The 20,925-nt window shown below is 39.5% G+C and overlaps 1 protein-coding gene across 1 annotated transcript in view; it reads left to right on the forward strand.

Annotated features, from left to right (window-relative positions):
- Positions 1-20,887, forward strand: part of scfd2 (sec1 family domain containing 2) — a 128,770-nt gene extending 107,883 nt beyond the window's left edge. Inside the window, exons 6-9 of the mRNA XM_084722785.1 lie at positions 2,918-3,063; positions 9,972-10,106; positions 15,240-15,359; positions 20,415-20,887. Of these exons, the coding sequence (XP_084578911.1) occupies positions 2,918-3,063; positions 9,972-10,106; positions 15,240-15,359; positions 20,415-20,507 (494 nt within the window). The 3' untranslated portion in view covers positions 20,508-20,887. The remainder of the gene's footprint in view (positions 1-2,917; positions 3,064-9,971; positions 10,107-15,239; positions 15,360-20,414) is intronic.
- Positions 20,888-20,925: the final 38 nt, after the last annotated feature.

Consider the following 20,925-nt stretch of genomic DNA (forward strand, 5'->3'; position numbering starts at 1 on the left):
AACAATAAAGGATCAAGAATAGACCATTGAGGAACTCCACAGGTAATATTTGCCCAGGTAGAGGAAATATTCCCAACAGATGTTGAGAAGGTTCTGCCACTCAGAAACAAATGTCATGAAACTAAATGTACAGCATGTTTTCATGTTTGTTTTTTACCATTTTCTTGCGTCATAAGATTCTCTGGCAGTATAAATGCTCAGAGACAAACATCAGCTCTAGTTTGTTTTGCCTTTCTCTTCTGCGGGCGTCTGGAAAGATAAGACCCCCATCTGACTGCGACCATCAAACAGCCCTGCTGTTTGTCCTAAGAGTTTACCTCTCAGACGACGCAGTGCAGGAGCGCAAAACCACCGGGCCAGACGCTTTACATTCCTCAAGACAGTAACTCAAAACAAAGACTCGCCGTGCTGAATTTGATATCGTCTATATGGGAAGGAAAAGGAACTAACAGAGAACAAATAACTAAGATTAAAGCCTGACAGAGTCAAGCTGTTCAGCCTACATTATCTAACTGTGCTGACACTGATTTATTCCTCGACATATATAAAATGCCAAATAAAATGAAGCCTAGTATTTATGAAGGTCAGTTTTTGGCCTTGTGAAAGTTTTATCTTGTCTCTCCAGTCAGAGGGGGAGGGATGGGAGTGATATAACGTCTCTTACATATTATTAATTTACCATATGTTACAAATTCAGTGTGTCAGTGTTCATAAAGGGAGATTTTTTCCACATGTCCTGTAAATGTTAGATCTTATCTGCAGTACTCATATAACTCACATATACAGTATGTGTCTGTCTTTGCTTTCATTTCCAAAGTAGGTCTGTATAATATGTGAGCTCATACGTTGTTATATAATTTTGAAGTAAGAGCCTTAATTGAGTTTCCGGGGGTTGATGATGACCCCATGGTGGCAGAAGTCATGCATAACCTTTTGAGTTGAGCTTAATTAGTCTAATCAAAGATGGAGTGCCTGGTTGTTTGAGCTACCTTTTACTGAGAGCAAAAAAAAATACAGTATTCTGTTACTGAGTCATGGAGATGTCCCTGTCTGTGAGAATATTACATGTTGTACCATACATTCCTGCATTTAGTCATAAGTAAATTTCAAGTCTTTGGATTCCAGTCTGAAGACCCGAGTCAAGTCTTAAGTCGTAAACTTTGAGTTTTGAATTATTTGCTCTTCACCAAATTTAGTGACATATTAACAACAGAGCCTCAATTTGCTCTTCTTTGTGTAAATTCAAAGGTTGAACAAAATTGGAAGTTGCATCCTGCAACTTTTTTTCTGACCACCACATAGTTTTTATATATGAAAGAAATTATCTTTGGTATATTTTTATACAACTGTTGCTCAGTAATGAGCTCAGTTTTTCATGGTTCTCTCCTGCAACCTGATTGGATGCTGTTGGATTGGTCCAAACAAAGTGGGTCTGGGGAATGAAGTACTTTTCATCCTCAGCTCTATTTTGTGTTGAGCATTAATTGTTAGCATGCTAACTCACTAAATTAAGATTTAGCATTATCATTATGAGCATGTTAGCTTTCTGACATTGGCATTTAGCTCAACACGCTAGCATGGCTGCAGACTCTCACTGTTGTTACAGTAGTACCAGTTTTTATTAGGTTAACATCCATTTCATGTTTATATGATATACTGTTTGTTGCATGATGTTATGACTGGCCTACATCATGTTTTATTGTTTTATGTCTTCCTTCCAAGAACCTGCAGATAAGACTTTTCTCTCAAATACCTCTGGTGCAATGCATCAAAAGGAGCATTCATCTTTAATATTGTGCACAGTTTCTTACAAAAAGATAAACACATAAGTCAGTGTAATGAGGTAGTATATACTTGTTGTATCACATGGACGAACAGAGGCCTGAGAGGAATAAGCCATGAAGTGGTTCCTGTAGCTTAATCTTCTTATCCCAGCATCCAGTCTACAGCCTCTGACTAGGAGGAAGTGGGAGCTTAAAGTTCCAGTCAATGAAAGTCTGTCACAGGCTGAGAATATGGAGTTAAGAAAATATATTCTCCACTGCTGTGAAAAAAACACCATGTTAGGTAAATTTGCTGATATGCAACACTGATGGTGGAGTCATCAATATCCTTGTTAGCTGTTAGAAGCCTCTCAGCGTTAGCTGTGCTGAGACAGTTTACAGGTTTGTTTTTATATCTTCTATAACACAGCTGACCGTCTTGTTAACAAAAGGCAGCTACATTCCTGAGCAGCGCGAGGGGGGAGTGCAGGTGCCAGTCGACCTACTTTGCCAGCAGTGCTGTAAACTGCCCGCTTGGCTACAATCCTCTGTCTTCCTGCACAATAATGCACCATTCCTCTCACTTTCTATCTGTTTATTTCACTTTCACATCCTTATGCTCTTTTTCCTGCAACCCCCACCGACCGTTTCTGTCACAGCCTCCCTGTTTCTCCCCTTTTATCATATGCTCTGTCATTTTGGGTTTATTTCACAGCAGGTCTTTGCTTCCCTATGCGTTTCTTTAGAAAGGAGGGAACATTAGCTTTTGATTAGACGGCAACGTTTTCTGTTTGAATAAAGGAGCTCTTGTCCTCTCGCTGCTGTGCGTTTACCTTGATAATTGGTTTCAGTTCACATCCAGCTGAGAAAATTACCCACAAGAAGCAACATCTTACCAGCCATTTTTCGCAGATGCACATTTTCTTGCATGTCTAGCTTTCTTGTCAGATCACTTTTAAAGGAATATGGGGAGTTTCTCATTTTAGGTGATACTAGTGTTCAAACTGTCACACTACCTTGACCATAATCGTGACCTGAGTATTTTCACAAATGCTTATAGAGTTTCCTCTGCTATGTCACACTCTTGACATTCATATATAATTCTAAAACTTTGTTTTCATTTAGTAAAAGAGTGCCTTTGTGTGTGTTGTTAGGTTGTGCCAACACAGAGGAGCTGACTACAGAGCGAGTCCATTCTGCTGTGGAGGAGATGTTCGAGACCCTACGAGGTTTGAGCCACACCAGAGACCACCTGAAGCAGCTGCGCTCCGTCTACACCGCCAGCGATGGGGTACACCAGGTATTACACTGGGCAAAAAAACTCACAAACACCCGCTAACATCATACGTTATTTTCTGAAAAGGGAAAGGCAACAACCAACATTCATTCCTGGATGAAATTACTCTGCAGTGGTCACAGATATTTATCAACTCTAGCTCTGCTCTAAAATGATGGAAAAGCAGAGGATAAAGACAATAATTACAAATAATAATAATAATATTATTATGAAGCAGCAAAATGTTGGATTTTCATCTGTAGTAATTTGATATGACTCACCTGAAAGTGAACATTCATTCATTCATTAATTTTCTGTAAGTGAACATGAAACACTGAAATAAAACAGATACCTGAAAATACGAACAGACACAAGAGAGAAACTAAACTTCAGACCACAGAGATTCAGTTAGAAGCTACAAAAGGACTGAGAGCTGAACATAGAAACTTAAAAGTGTTTCTTGCTCTGGTCTTCTGCAGACATGAGTCAGAAAGGCAAACTCGTCTACTGGCTGTGGGAGAGGAGTCAAATTGTTTAGCGAGTTTATCGGCATTTAAAAAATTGCATGTATGCACTAATTTTGGTGTGAACGTAGTATAAGACACAAAGACAGACTGTCAATATCAAGACATACACACTTCGTGTTGCAGGGTGGTCCAGCACATCTAAGAAATGCAGAATATTAAATTAACGTTGTTCATTACACGCAGCTTTCCCTCATGCTTATTCACGTATTTTTTTGCACTGGTCTCTCTGTGGCAGTAACACAGGGAGATATTTAGCTGGCGACCTCTGGCCTTGGTTGCCTTTGTCCTCCTCCAGCTTGCGTCACACATGTATACAGCAGAGGAGTTCACTGTGAGAGTCTCTTCATAAACTGTCTGTTTCTTACAGCTTACATAACTCAGAAGGGCCTCTGTGTGCATCTGAATACTTTGTCCTCATGACAGGCTTTTACCTTCTCTTATGGACAGTCAACAGTGCAGCTTCACTGCTACTGTCCTTCACTGCGACTGGATTGCATTTTCAGAGAATTATAGGATGGGAGCGTAAAGGTTAGTCGATGAAAGTTCAAGACACAGTTTTTTTTTCTTTTTTCAAGGTCATAACTATTCCCTTAGCCAAATACATGGACAGGCATGAAAGAAATATTTTTGGAAATATAGCTGAGCTTGAACAAAAGTGCTAGAGAAGACACATTTCTGTCCTTGTCTTATTGTGTTTTATTGCTGGGGTCTCTTGAGCCTCCTTTAAAAAAAGAAGAGGCTTTTATTTTTCTAGGTCTTACATAACTCTTTTATCACAAAGCAATGAAGCTAAAGCAAAGCCTTATTCTCACTGGAAGAGTTGGAGCTCTTGTGTTCAGCAGTTCATTTCAGCATTTCCATTTTTATGCTATTTCAAATACTTCAGCCTCATATATTACATGCATTATTCAGCAATAAACAATAACATTTAATGGGATGGTAGGATAAGACACAACAGTTGTTAATGTAAAATGTTAATGCTGCGTAATCAGAATGATCTGCCAGACCACATCTGGAGGTAGTCTGGCTTGCATTCTGGATCTGAAGTAGGTGTAAACGCAATCTGTACAACAATCTGGATAATGTATCCGCATACAGATCACATGTTAATACAAGGTGCAAATGGGCTGTTGATGACAGAGTGAAGTATGACGTTATCTTATCAAAATGTGTCACTATCTCTGTCCTTGACTGTACAGCTGTTTGTGCATCTATGTGAGAAGAAGTGTTTTGTTTTTTTCAGTAAAGAACAGTTTGTCCCCACTCCTCCCCGCTCCGATTTATGAAAATGATTTCATTTAAAAGAAAAACAGCGTGATATCTGTTCTTGAGGAATACCAGAAATCCATCAGCCTCTCTCAGCACGCATCCCCTCCACCAATAAAGCCAATACCTGTCGGTCAAGATGTCCTCCTCTCGCTGAAGATTTCCTTGAAACGCAGAGCTCTCCTCTCCAGGGTTCACAGATAACTGAGGGGATTTGAAATGGCTCAGAAACTCGTATTTCTCACAAAGCCTGAGTTTAGGTTGTCAGTGGGTCAGTGGGAACACAGGGTTTCATCCCAGTATATACCAGTACCATTGAGCACTGTGTGCTATTGGCTCCGGTAATCAAGTTTTCACTTTTCATTGCCTTTTGATAGTAGCAAATAGACGTAGTGTTATAAATGATAATGTCACAGGTTCTCCGCTGGCTTCAATCACTCTGTTTATTACAGTCATGATTAATCAGACCAGCAGACAGCAGCACTCATATACCTTTCTTGTCACATGTAGAGCTGCATGAAAATTACACATTTCCTGAGCACATGTCCTGCTGTGAGTAACTGAACACTGTAGAATTTCCTGGAAAAAAAAAAAAAAGAACAAAGATGAAGTCTGAGTGACGGAGCATCTAACAGCCGGAGTCTAATTCTATATAATCTATAGACCTCGGCAGAAGGCAGGTTTTTGATTTCTCGCTTGTCTGTGAAACGATGGTGATCTTATTGTTACGAGCATTCACATTGTTATAAGAACCTTTTGAATGGGAAGCAATGAGACAAGGGGAGAGTTACATAATCAATCAAAAGCCATTGTAACAAGGAAATGATTCATCCAAGTCTTGTACTGACAGATTGTGGAACATGGACGAGCACACACACCTGAGAGTGACTATACACATATTGACTGTTTTAAGTTAATAGAATGAACATTATCTGCTCATTATGACATAGTCTCATACATATAATTACATCAACATGGCGTCTGAACATCAGGCATTACCGCCTCAGTTGAACCGTGAAGCAAAACTAAAGGATCAGTTCACTCAGAAACAAAAAATACATTTTGTTTTAACCCCAATAATCTTCTCAAAATAATGATGAAGTTTAAAGGAATAATTGTACTTTTTTGGCCAGACCAGTAACCTGACAGTAAAAAAAAAAAAATCACAATTTCTCCCATTAAAAAAATTATTCATGTAAAAGTAAAAATGCCCATCTGAGAAACCTACTCAAGTAAAATTAAAAAACAAATGCCTGGTTAATAAATTACCAGTACCAGCAGTATTTCCTTGTTGATATTTTTTAGGGTGTATTTCAGTTATTAAAAGTAATGTTTAAGTTCACATTAGGGTAAGTGCTTTCTAAAACACATAAATTTAAAAACCCAACATACCACCAGCTAAAAGATGAGTTAATGTCAATAGCATCAACAGTTAACATAATGTATTAAAAAATTAACACAGCTATCATTAGTTTAATATGTGCAAGATTCTTCAAAGTGCTTGCAGAGGTTAGAAGAGGAGTTAATATGTCTTTTTTTCAGGAGGCATAGCAGACATACCTAATCCTCATGTAAGTGTTGTTCTTTTCAGATATAGATTTTACTCCTCCCATACTGTGTCCTCTACAATCAATCCCTGCATTTAGAGCAGCCTAGATGTAACAAAGGTAGAAATGGCAAATGTTAATGTAGATTACTTGCTCCACAGTGTACTCAGGTAAAGAGCAGGAGTACAATTTAAAGGTAGAATCTGCAACACTGTTTTTAAACTCACCATGCAAAGTTGCCCCCTGGCGCAATGAAGGAGAGAGAGGGTGAAACAGCTGCTAGCGAGAGCAAAGCAGCCACACCTCCGCCCAACGCCAGATTTTGTGTGAATACAGCTGAAGCAGTCCTCAGTCTGCTCTGCCTCTGTGTGTGTGTGTGCATGTTTATGAAACTCCTTCTGCAGCTCTCAGAAGAGGAAAGAGATGCCGACAACGATGTAACCGTCGGTTGCCATGTTCAAGTTCCAACCTCAAAATATGTTCGCCTTGTTTTGGCTGGGGGCTGAACACCGCTGCCAAACAGGCCGAAGCCCAGAAGTGTCCCAAGCACGGCAAAACATGCAGAAATAAAGAAATACAGGCAGGGGGCAGGGTCTTTTCAGACACAGACAGAGGGATTATGTTCATATGTTTTTTAGGAAAATGTTGCAGATTATGGCTTTTAGAAAAGGCTCCTTTAAAAATGTGCATTAATTGTAACAGGATAATTCCCACCCCTGCAAGCAACAGAAACCGGAAGGAAGTCACTGTGCCCTGCTGAAAAACAAGCCACCATGTACCGCCATCTCTCATGAAACCACAAATTGTAATTGTAACACTTCGGCCCTTGTATGGATGAAACAAGCAAGGTAGAACATGTTAAATTAGCTTGAGAGAACACGCTGTACTCTTTACAAAAAAAAAAAAAAACAGCATGTGAACTTTTTTTCTTAAAAGAAAAAATAGCCCAGTGATTGGAATCCAGCGTTGTGTTTTTAAAGGATGTAAATGAGATGCACGGTACAACTGCATTCTAATTTTGACCACATTATTTCCAAAGACATTCCAGCCTGTTCTGTTCTGGGCTCTCTATGCATGTTTTTGATGTTGTCACCATTTGGTTTTGGAACATTAATGTGTTCATGCACCTCCACGCCAAGGAAACCCGGTGGGAAACTGATACTCACATGTGAGGCCGTGTGTGTGTGTGCTAATGTTTGTGTGTACCGACGAATATTTAAGCACTGGCATTATCATATGACTAATCCTAATATTGTTTTCATCATGTGGGTGTTTGTGGCCGTGATTTAATGGGACTGCTTTTAGCTTTTTTGGACAGCAGATGAAAATGGTGTGTGCGTGACTGTGGGTTTGAATCGGTTGTTTATACCGATGGCGCTGTTGGTTGTGTATGTGCATGCGCGAGCGTGGTATTTAGCCAGAGGTGAATCATTAATGTGTTTACTCCCAGCTTAGTTTGTGCAGGCTGACCCAGGCAGCAAAGTCATGTTGTGCGAGGTAAATATGAGCTTATATAATTCATGATTTATACAGCAGGGACAGCAGGATTTCCCCTGGCCTAATTTGGCTGCTGATGAGAGAGATTGGAGGAGTGGGAGGCTGTGAGACATCAGTTAAGAATGATGCGTACTGGTACTCCATATTGAGGTGAGAGGATGCCTGTGGGCAGAAACACCTGGATGCATTAACATTTGGACAACACTGCGTGTGTATTTAATGCTTGAATCAACAGTTTGGTAGGTGGAGTCTTTGCCTCGTGTTCAGATGTTCCTTTCAAAATGTCCAGAGGAAAAGTTGTGGTCCTTGCCGTGCATATTTTGCCTTTATGTGTCACTAGCTGCAGCCTCCTGTAAAAGTTTTCCATTTGTTCCAGTACTGGATGATATTCAGCCTGTCTATTTTAAGACTGTTCAGAGTCCTGAAATAAATATCTGCCAAGTCTTATCTGGGCCTTTATTGTTCTCGGAGACAGCAGCTTCACTCCCATGAAGAAAAAATCTGTGCTGAGTTCTTGACCCGTGAGATTTGTGGTCTAAAAATTGTACATTCTGTAGCTGGGCAGAAAAAGCTGAGCTCCGTGTGGAGTTTTTCTTTTTTTCATGGACAGCCTTTTAAGAATGTTAGAAGGCATTATATGAAGCTTTAGTTAAGCCTCTGCAGTTAAGCTTTTCCAAGGGCATCAACATGTTATTGAAACTCAAAATTACCTGAAAAAGTGATGTGACATTGGACTTGTGAAGGCTAGGCAGCTCTAAAAGTGAGCCCGGTGCTTGTGACTGTTTTGAAACATATGTCATATAATGGTGTCAATATGTTCATAAGAATAAAATTGTACCATTGTCATCAGTGCAAACATGTTCAGCTTAATCAAAATGAAGCACACAGCTGAAACATGACTGACCTTCAGCATTCAAACGTGTTTTTCTCAAATGTCAGCACAGTCGTACCGTCTTCTGTTGCTGGGAAAACAAAAGGCTACAGCCCTGCTTGCAGCCCTGTGAGGATGTGCTTAAGCACAATGATGCTTCGAGGTAAAAACTTACTTTAACATGCTCACAATAAGTGCTAACATGCTAATGTTCAGCAGGTGTAGTGTTTACCATGTTTAGCAAGCTGGCATGGTAACAGTTGCCAATCAGCACAAACAAGTACTAGTTAAGGCTGTACCAAATAGTTCAAAGCTTTGAGCTTCATTCATAACATTGACGTTTGAATTCTAAATCAAAATTCACATACTGTGCATGTTTTATATCTATTTTTTTCTGTTTGAACCTGGGATTTCTGCACAGCTGCAGATAAAGATGGGGCTACTTTTTTTTATCGTTTGTTTTTTTATCCGTTCAGTTTGGAGGTCACAATTCATATGAAAGTTCCATAACTAAATTTGAATTTACATTGCTCATCTATGCAAATGGGTAATCACATAAACCTTCTCTCTATTGATTTGCATTAACATATTGTTGTGAAATAAAGTGAAATAACCAAAAATAAATAATAAGTACAAATAGTACATATAGCTGTAAAGTCAGGTTAAGATGAAATAAGAACACTGTGTGTCAATGTATTTAAATATAATTCAAATCACTTATTAAATAACAGGAAAAATAGAAGAGAATGAAAAAAAAGTACCATTTGTTGTGCCCATTAAGAGGAAGATGTTTTTAGATTTTCTGATAACTTTCCCACGATGCGAGGATTTATTTCCACACACTTAAAATAGACCAAAGTGCCAAAGTTTTTATCCACATCCAACAGTGCAGGCAGACTTTTTCATTCTAATTGCGGCAGCGTTCAGGCTCTTCTTCCTGACAGTGACTCATAAGTTCGCAGCCTGTTTGGTCAACCAGAGCTGTTTATAACTCCACTGTCTCTCACACCCACGTCCATTCACACAGAAATACAGAGGCTAAAAAAAGGTCTCTCCACGGAAAACAAATAGACGCAAACAGCTCCTCAGTCACATTTATACACACATATTCACATACAGATTGTTTATACTTAATCCCACTTGACACACCTATATAAAAACAGTTTTGTCAGTGCGGGTGTTTTTGGATGTTTATATGTGTTATTTGGTGTTTGTGTTTTGCAGGCGACCTATCGTCCTTTCCTGCGGCAGATCCTGGAGGAAGTCTTCCATCCTGACAAACTTGAATGTCCCGACATTGAGCACATGTCAGGAGGCCTCACAGACCTGCTCAAGACTGGTTTCAGCATGTTCATGAAGGTCAGACATTGCACGCACACCCGTTTGTATGTAATGGGGTCAGCTCTGTTGCATCCTCTTAAACCTACCTTTGCTGGCTACCCCAATAAAGTGCCTTCTTAGGTCCGCACATGTACAGAGTTGACCCTAAAATGATGATCAAAACCATTATTATGTAACTCGTATTTACCCTCCACTTTTAATTCTCCTCAACCACAACCACTCTGTCCTGAAATGTTTGATGTACAGCACTACTTGCAGTGATTTGACCAACAGATTAAAGCCTTAACATTTCAGTCAGTCTGAATCATCAGAATATAATCAATTAAATGGTTCTTTAGTCAGAAGCTGAAAGAAAAGCAGAATACAGGGAACATTTGCACAGGGATAAGCCACGTGTCTCCACATGGAGTCACCAGCTGCTTCTTTTCATTCACATTTACAAAGCACAGAGTACTGGATAGCCCACTTTGCATTTGCAAAAGTGTGAAGTGCTTTATAAGTGGCTGCATGGTGGCAATAGTGGCGCTGTTGGTGACCTGTTTGAACATGTCGAGCAGATGCCCAGGGGCAACATCTCTACCAAGTATGAAGCTTATTATGGTGCCAGTTATAGGTGAAACACCATGTGAATCAGACTTGTTTCGGGTCCCCCAAGTGTGTTACAGTCACATGCTGCACTGCATAGATAAGGCAGTGTTACTCAATATCCAGACAGTATCTCACCTGTAGGACTTAGGTAACCATTTATACAAAAAACCTTTTTGCATTTTAGGTGATCCAGATAATATAATAAGCTAAGTTTGATGAAGGTTATATGTCGGACATACAGCCATGTGTGAAGGTGCTCAAGCACCTGCCCTTTTGGCCTCTGATCGGATAAGTGCCTCTTTTGCAGGATTTTTTTTTTTCTTATTTCTTTTTCTAATTTTATATTTTAGTTTTAAATTTGGCACTTGACATCAATTCTCAATTAAAATTGTGTTGTAATTCCAGACAAATGCATCTGAGTTCTAATTCAAGAAGACCACTCAAGCTCCCGTCCCTCCCTCTTCGACTTCCCTTATCACAGCCATTACAGTTAACATACACAAATCGCATGATCCATGTCTGCCTGACCTGCCGTCATTGCTGACAGTGACATTAGTGCTTGTCATTGTTGTGAAATTAACCAACTATTATGACATCAATTAATCAAACTTAGGTAACATCCCACCAGTAAGCCTTACAACTAGCAAACTGGTCTGGTGTCAAACAGCTTCGTCAAAATCTGTTGAGCCTTAAGCACCTGCAACAAATACACGTAAAAGTTGTGAAGTTATGAAGCAGTAAAAGTTTGAGGCTGAAAAGTTTATTAAAGGCAAATCAGTAATCATACAAACACATTCCAGCGCTGATCATCAATCATTAGAGGATTGACTTTTTTTGTCAAAGTTCTGTTTGATTTAGATTCCTTCAGCAAAGATTCAAATAAAATCTCACATTTGGTCTGTGAGTCATTTCAGTTTAATTTGTTCAGTTGATTAATTCCCTATTAGTCCATTTAACCCAAAGTTCACCTTTTAAAATAATGCAGTTGCAATGCAACTTGCAGAGTTTGAGGGCAGCGATTATACACAGTCTGATGTTAATAAGCTGTTTGACTGATTATCAATTGACTTACTCTTTGATTCATTCAATTAGGTATTCATTCTTTTTTGAAAACATCAGTGGGAGTCATGACAACCTGAATTTTTGGGGTTATGTTAATATTTTGGCCAAATATTTTTCTCTAACAGTCATGTAGTTTTGGGGTTGTGGGTAATGTATATCCACCACAGAGCAGATCACTATCCACGGTCTGATTATCCCACATCTGGGCCTGCTTAAACTGATGATTACCCGGGGGGGAAGAATTAGACTGGTTGTGTAACCGTGGCCTGGTTTTACACAAATTAAAAAACTTGGCCCACGAACCACCAACTCCGACAGACTAAACCTATAAACCTGAACTTTCTATAGGAGCGCTGTGCACACCCTTAATGCAATAAAACAACCCAATAAAACTTCTATTTTTAACCACAGATCCTTATAGTGTTGAACACAGTGGAACCTGCAGTCTGGGTCATGACCAAGTGACAGCTTGTGCACTTAAACTGTCATCTTAAACTGTCTGTAACCACATAGTATGTGTTTCAGTTTGTGTCTGGTGTGCCATGTTTAGTCTTTGTTTAGACAGAGTCCCAGTTGTACGAGGGATCTGGCTCCAGTCCCTTCAAAAGCTAATTCAGATGCAGGTCCTCCATCTGACTAAAACCAGCAGCCAGATATGAGCTGTTAATCCTAAAGTCACATTTATGGAGACATCAGGAGATCGGGGGCCTCCTGACCTTCTCGCACTGTGTAAGCTGCTGTCTGAGAGGTTGTTCATACCTGGTATTAATATGCGTCTTGGGTGATCTGATCACAAGTAGTCAGCTCTAAGTATGTGAGTGCAACACCTGGCATTACAATTCATCCTGAGTGACCACCACCACTCCTCTGTGCTATTTAAATAGCGCATAATCTAGGCACAAAGTAAGGCACGAGGTGCGAAGAGGTTGTATTTAGTCTCTTAATTAGTCATAGGTGTGTTTTAGGCATAACATGAATGAAACCAATCAGAGTGTCAGCTCCCATTCCCTTTAAGAACCAGGTATGCATGCTTCAGGTGCATTGCTATTTAAATGACTGATTTGGCAAATTGGAGAAGCGAATGGAGATGCTGAAATGTCTGAAGTGATGCAGGCAGTGCTGTTAATCCACAGGTCAGGCAGGCCGGGTCAGTAAATTAAACATTTTGATTGAAAGCGGATGGGTTGCAAATCATTGAAATAGGCTGTGTGCGCTTTTACGCACAGCGGCATGGCTGCTGTGATGTTACTGCACACATGGAAATGTTAGGATGTTCATTAATCAAAGCAGCCTCTCCGATCAAGAAAGTAAATCGTTGTAGAAAACACTTCAACACAACACAATAAAGAAAGTTTGTGCTGCTCAACATAATTTAAAAGATTATTTAATTATTAGAGAAATCACACGGGTTGACACGCTAATTTGCGCCCCTTTACCGGCTGAGGCAATGAATGCTTGTCACTTCCATCAGTAAGTTCTGCGACTTTTTGCTGCCTCAGCTACAGATTCCATCTGCCTCTATTCAAGCAGCACCCGAACATGATTGTAATAGTGTGCAAAAGAGAGACTGAAGTAAAATGCTGCTTCCTACTGTTTACCAACACTTTTTTTCTGGCACATTCATGACATTGAGTGTGACACATCAGGTAAAAAAAAGGCAACTCATCTACTGGCAGTGGGAGAGGAGTCAGTCGCCTGCACATATATGCTAATGTTTTTGGCAGTGGGAGAGCATACTTAAAAATAAAATCACTTCCCTCAAAATTCATTATCTTTCAAAGTAACATTTTACTTCTGTTCTCTTTCTGGGTTTGGATCCACTGACAGGCAGAGTGCGTGGATGGATGAAATCATCTGTGTGTCCTTTAAAACGATTTCTCTGAGGAGGGTGACCTGAGGATAAAATCTACATCCTGAGACATCCGGAGAAGTTAAAACTGTGGATGTCTCGTCTCACTCAAAGGCAGCTCACTGCCAGCAGCTGGATATCTTAAAGAATTTATATCAAGAAAACCGAATGAGGGGCGTCTCTAAGAACACCTGTGGATGTATTTTATCATCAGGATGCAGAATAACATTTTCTTTTCCTCACTTCCACTTACAGGCACATTTCACACCTCATCTCTACACACTTTCATAAGGCCCCTCCTCCCTGTCTATCCCATGGCAGTACACATGGTCAGACACTCGCAGCTGCAGTGTGTCTCTGGATCCAGCCAGCATGCATGTGGTGATCAACTCGCACATGGATTCGGCGTGTCAGGGATGAAGCTCCACCGAATCCATCCCATAACACAAAATATTACAAGGAGAATACACCTGAAAGCATTTGTTCTCACATTTTTTCGGAAACAACACATGTTGAATCATCCTCAGCACGCTCCACCCCAGCCTGCTGGGGCTTCACGTGTACAGCCACTCTCTCCTCAGGTCCGCCCCCTGCAGCTCTGATTGCTCCGTTAGCATTCACGGGGGGCAGATGTGCCCTGGCTGTAGCTCGCCAAACCAATCGCACAAAGCCATTATTCTCCCGACAACCAATCACGCTCCAGGCACCAGACTTTACCCCGCTATTAAAATCCATCTTTAAGTGACAGTTCACTGTAGCAGCAGGTCTGTGAGAGCTTCCTGACACAGTTGATTTGGGGCATGTTGTTTGTTTGTGAGTCTGTGTGTGTGTGTGTGTGTGTGTGTGTGTGTGTGTGTGTGTGTGTGTGTGTGTGTGTTTACACATGTCCACGTGTCAGCCATCAGAACACCAGGGTGAGAAGACAGACATCATCCTTTGTTTGTAGCAGCAGTGACCTGGGTCCACTCTCATCATTATCTCCACAGTATCACAGGTGTCCAGCAAGGTTATAATACGTAAACTAAGTACAAAACCTAGGTGTATTTTAGTTTAAATGAAATAAAAATAAAATCTAGACTTTAGAAAATAATGAAAAGTAACTATATTGTGTACTACTACTTACAAAATTAGCTGAAATAAAATAAAATATAGATGTATGTCATGTAACCACTCCACTTCATTACGCACTCCATCTGCTTCATTACATAATTCATGCTAATTTTTTGCACATGCTTAGAACATGGCTTAATGTTATTTTATTACAGAAGGAAAGCAGAAGCACCTTAAAAGAAAAGGAAAAACAAAAACTTATGTACCCAGACAAATACCCTCCATTTTATAATAATAAAGTAGACCTAATACTGACACATTTACAGTAATGAAAAATAAACTAAAACTAATCATTTTTGAACAATAAACCTGAATCTGGAACTTGACGGAATTGAAAACAAACAAAAAAAAACTAAATCAAAATAAAAACTAATGAAAAATACTAAACAATGCTGGTGTCCAGCTGAGCAGTGATTCAGCATCGAGACACGGAGCGAGAGCCACTGATAACAATATGAAGAGGAAATGATTAAGCGTTCAGACTGTTGTATAATAGGTCACAGAAAAGACCAGCCAATCACAATGTCCCATCTTAACTCCAGGTGAGTCGTCCACATCCCAGCGACAACCCCCTGCTCCTCCTCTTCCTGGTGGGTGGAGTCACGGCCTCAGAGCTCCGTCTCATCAAAGAGATCGTCACCACACGCAAACCGGGAACCCAGGTGAGTCGGCGAGAGTCAGAAACTTCTGCACACATTCTGTTCTTTTTTCTGTAAAGTTCGGCTGTGTATTCTCTCACTCCTCCAACACAAATTAACACTGTGGGTAGTAAAAGGTCTGTGGGTTAATGATGATGTAAGAGAAGAAACTAAGAATAATCACACTGAATCTGGGTAAAACTTCACTACTTGCGCTTTAGAACTTTAGGATCTTTCTATAATTTAGGATCAACAAACTATCAGGGTGTTCTCAGCTCAGAGGTGAAGAGTAGCATTTTTGCATGTTGTCTTTTTTAATAGAATCCTATATTAAAATAATGAAATATTATTAAAATATGAATTAAATTTTTTTCTGCAACTGAAACTAGATTTATTTTGATTAGGGATGTTCCTAACAACTAATTCCTACCTGTCGACAAAGCAAAAATGTCTGACTAGTCCAAATTTAGGATTTATTAATCGATATTTAAAACATTGTCCCAAGATTATTGCATGTATTTAACAGCCATTTGAAACCATTAATGACATTCTACAATAACCAAATCATATTTAAAATGCTGCCATAATTTAAAATGTTTTTTGAGTTTTTTTTTTTATAGTTTTTATGGTAACAGCTGAAGAAGAACAAGAAATCAGGAGGAGAGATGCTTCACAAATGTAAATGTGTGGATAACAAGTATATTTCTGCCCACAGCCGCACTACATGGAAGCGTACTCTACCGTGTGAGCTGCAGGGATCACTGTGATCATTTTGCACGCCAGCACTGTGTTTTCAGGCTCAATATATTCCATTAACTTCCAGAAATCTTTGCCTTCTACGAAGTTGTTGTACGCGTTGTTCCAGCCAGCGCTTATATGCCAGTTTATACTGACACAGCCTACATACAACCTTATTGTCATTTTCTAGATTACATGCTGCCAAACATCACTGGTTTTATTTAATCCATCCAGGCTTTAGTGCAGGGAGAGGGCAGCTGTGTGACTTCTTAGATGCAACAGTTAACCAGTGTTGTACACTGATAAAATGTTATTAATTCGTGTAACCAAGGGTAGCTAATATTGTTCAGTCCTGCATACTGTGTTGGGTTTCATCTTTCCGTTCAATGCTCCTTCCACTCCACTGCAGTTTCAGATGAAAATATTACGTATTTAAAAGACTAGAGCCCAACAGACACTGGTATTTGAGGTTGATGCTGACACTAATATAAGGGAGTAAAAAAGGTCTGATATTTCTGAGTAAAAAGATTTCTGATTTTTTGCAATGATCCCTGTGCACATTTTTGTGTCGACACACACTTTTAACAAAAATGTGTAATGGAGGCAGAATATTATACAATTTAACACAAAATGATATCAAAGCAGTGAGATAGTAAACTTTGACTGGTATTTATAATAATTATATATAACTATTAAAAAAATACAAATAAAGTAAATTATATGTATGTATTAAACCTGAATTAAGAAAAGGGATCAAATATACATAAACCGCTCCCTATAACGCAAACAAATAAAACCAATCTGCATTATGTTGGGTTTTTTGACCACATATCAGACAACTTATATGCCAATATGCTGATACATGTGATAGGCTAATAACAGGTCGATAATATCAGTCAGCCAATATACCACTAATTTTGATATAAATACACTACAACATGTAACTTGGTTGATATAACACTTAGAGGAGCTATTCTGTCTGCATAATACTAATATATAATAATTTAATTTTTAATAGTCTCAGTACATGTATGTATGTTTAAAGTAGTTAAATACAGTTCTGCTATTTTACTTTCATGCATTCATTCATGTGTCTGTATTTTTAACTTCTTTTTAAAGTACTATTACCTGGAATAAAGTACTGTGACATTGTGGTGTTGCTACTTTTACTTCAGTTTAAGATCTGAATATTTCTTTTGCCACAGGCAACAGGTGACTGAAACAGTGAACTGCAGAGATGATGGTGTTTTTGTGGAAAGTTGTGTGTGCAGCTGCTGTTTATTAGAGTCTTCTTTTGCAGAACACTGAAAATGTTCTTTGGGTTTTGATTTGAGTGAATAAAATGCACTCAGATACATGTGTACATGTATCATAATCATCCAGTTCATAAACCCGTTATACTCTTATAGCCATTAAACATAAAATAATCTGAGATAAAGATGAGCACAGACTGTGTGTTGCTGGCACATTTAGGTCACTATTGGCGGGCAGGTTTACGAAATGACCCCCGTCAGACAGATTTCAGGCGAGTGAGCGAACATAAACGCTGACCTACATACTGCTCGCAGGTGGCTCAGATCAGGTGTAGAGGTGAGAGCGGCATCTGATCTTTACACGCATTAACACCGTCATTTCATACAGGTGATGTTGCGTCCGTCTGCCTCTGCCTGCATTCAGCAGCTTTAAGTGCTGATTACATATGCAGACCACACTGACATGCAAAACATGCAGATGAATGTGTTTTCTGTCCGTGTGAGAGGAGTGCGAGGAAGGAGAAGAGGGAGATCAGGCTGGGTAATGTGGGTTTGTCTTAATAAAAGGCTTTGAGAAGGAGGCCAGAGGCAATGAAAGGCCTGACAAGGATCAAAGCCTTCCATCTGTAATCAGGAGAACTGAATAAAGAGCAGCTTATACAATAACCTACTGGCCCACACACATACTGGCCTCAGTACATACATACATAACATACTGTATACATGCAAGTGTGGCTAAACAATGGCTTTGGAGCAGACGCTGATGAGCAGTTACGCTGAAAACAAACTGCACCGTTCTGGTTGTGAACTTGAACTAAATTCCTCTGAAACACACTGACTGTGCCACTAAAAACAGGTCCGCTGCCAATTTTAGGTGCTGACCCGGAGTTAAAGCAACAGTGCTGCTGGGACACAGAGCCCCTCTGTTATACAACACAAGAGAACTGGGCTTCTTATTCAAACTAGAAAGCACTGAAAGACGCCAAACGACAACTACAGTAACTTAAGCCTTTTCCGTCTGCATTGAAATATATGTGACAATAAAAAATAATGAGATGTATGTCTTAGTGTTTTAATTCGAGTGAAGTGTAGCATTTAATGAGACAATGGCAAAAATCCTTAGAAACTATTTGGAAAAGGGCAGGCACTTTAAAAAAAAAAAAACACTTGGCAGATGATTAGATGAACCATTTGCCTAACACGGGCTAACTTCAGCCAATAAGCCAGTCGGGGGAAAAAAAAAACCTTCAGTGTTGTTCTTTGCTCTTCTTTCAATGAAGAAATAACTGATGCTAACACAGCATCTACGCCGACCTCTTCAGGAGTCGCCATTGTTTGTTCACAGACGTGTCTCGCTGTTGTCGCACCTAAAACCACTCCTGTAGCAGCCAGTAGTCTCTCCGTGGACGATGATTGGCTGCACCGCTTTTGGTGCAGACATTAAAGAATAACTTGATGCCTGGCTACTAATACTTTTCACCTGTTTTCACTGAAATTGAGAGTGATTCTCCACCTTGAATCTAACTTTTTCATTGCCAAACAAATGACTATCTGGCAACATTGCATAGGCAACAAGAAGTTTTCAACTGGTTATGAAACAGTCTCAGTTTAATATTGATGTTTCTATATGACCAGCATAAGTTAACAAGACCATCAGAGACAAGATTGTCCATTTCTATGTAGTCATTCTTAATGCCTAAAGCCAGGTCAGAGTCTCCATGAAAGCAGATGAAAACAAAACAACTGCAGACCAGAAGAGCCTGGGTTTTTATTTTGCCAGACAAAGTTACAGTGAGCAGTACTTTAGCCAGTTTAAAATAAGCAAGATGAGATGTTTTCATTTTGATGCTATATATGGCAGTGGAAAGACGACCACTATTGTCCACAGGGACCTCCAAAATCAAAGCAGTATGACAGAGCCTTACAGCCGCTTTAAGTAACAGTAGTAATACCACAGTGTAGAAATACTCTGTTCCAACTAAAAGTCCTGCAATCAAAATCGAAAGTTCAAAAAGTACTCATCATGCAAAACTGCCCAAATCAGACTAACGTATGTATTATCATTGTTATTATTCTTATAAAGAGAGCTACAAGGATTAAGTAACCAGCTGCTAAATTAATCACAAACTATTCTGATAATCAATTAATTGTTTTTTGAGTAACTTATTAATATTTGGTTTTATTATTTATTATCCAATAATCAAAATAATCATTAGTTGCAGCCTTATTTGTATAATTATAATTATTGATGCCTTAATACTTCAAACATTCTTTTAATGTTGTAGTTGAAAAAGTGGAGTGCACAAAGTAATTAGTAACTAAATGTATCAAATAAATGAAGTGGAGTAAAAAGTACAATATTTCTCTCTGAATAATAGTGGAGTAGAGGTAAACAGAAATACTTGAGTAAAGGATGACGAAATCAAAATTATACTCAAACAGTACTTAAGTAAACACAGATAGTTACTTTCCACCACAGTAAATGATTCAATTGAACATTTATTTTGGGGATTTTTTGTCTTTTTAATTTGCTGCTTTTTTTCCCAGCATTGACAGTGCTTCCTTTTACACACCAGATACCAAATATTAACAACACTGTGATTCTGTCCATAACGGTCCTCTTATGTCTCAGGAAAGACGTAACAGACAATTGGACATCTATGTCTGAAAGATGAGAAAGCAACCAGTTTAGGATGTTGACAACGGCAGCAATATTATGTATTCCATTTCTGAAAGGGGATTTATAACAACCAGTTTCAGTCCTCACAGTTGGTTAAATACACGACATATGGCCACCTCACACTACGATAGAGTTTGTTGGAGTATCACCTACCAAAAAATATTCTTTTACACAAAATGCTGCCTGAAAAATGAGAACAATAATCAGGCCCCACAGGCCAATATCGTCGGCGGAAGTAATTAAATCAAATTAAGACAATAAACCAGCTGCCAGGTCACCTGATTCATGCACCTTGTTGACTGCCAATTTGTGCATTACGCACCCCAACATTCATGTCTGTCGTGTTCATTTCTACGTGTCGAGTTTCACAGTGTGACCCATTTTAACCTTGTTACGCTGCACTTCCAGGTGCTGGTTCTGTCTACCAGATTACTGCGGCCGACAGATGTCCCCGAGCTGCTCTTCACCACGCAGAGACTGCTGCCTGATATCGGCGTCTGAGAGGCCGTCACGTGGAAACGCACGCATACACACGTGGGAGGACACGCGCCCACAAACGTCTAGACACCTCGTCAGGTGTGAGTGGAGATCGACTAATGAGATCCGCCGAAACCAAGGAGGCAGTACATAAACAAAGCAACATTCCTATCAGGTTCATGTCAGTGCTTTCTGTCAGATTGTGTTGTAAAGTAATTAAAAGCAGCTATTGGCTACATTTTTCTTGGAAACATTAAAGAAAATTTGCATTTTTCTGTTGTGTGATTGACGCTATTCTTGTGCTGCCAGACACTTTGTAGTTTTCCTGATCAAGAGGTGCAACTTTACGGCTCCACATCAGGACATCAAATGTTAATGCAATAAAAATCTTCTGACTTTTCAAACCCAGTCATGTGACGCTGTCTTTTGATCAGGCTCGGTT

Source organism: Lutjanus erythropterus, chromosome 7 (assembly GCF_056507025.1).
Source record: "Lutjanus erythropterus isolate fLutEry1 chromosome 7, fLutEry1.hap2, whole genome shotgun sequence".
Lineage (NCBI taxonomy): Eukaryota > Metazoa > Chordata > Actinopteri > Lutjaniformes > Lutjanidae > Lutjanus > Lutjanus erythropterus.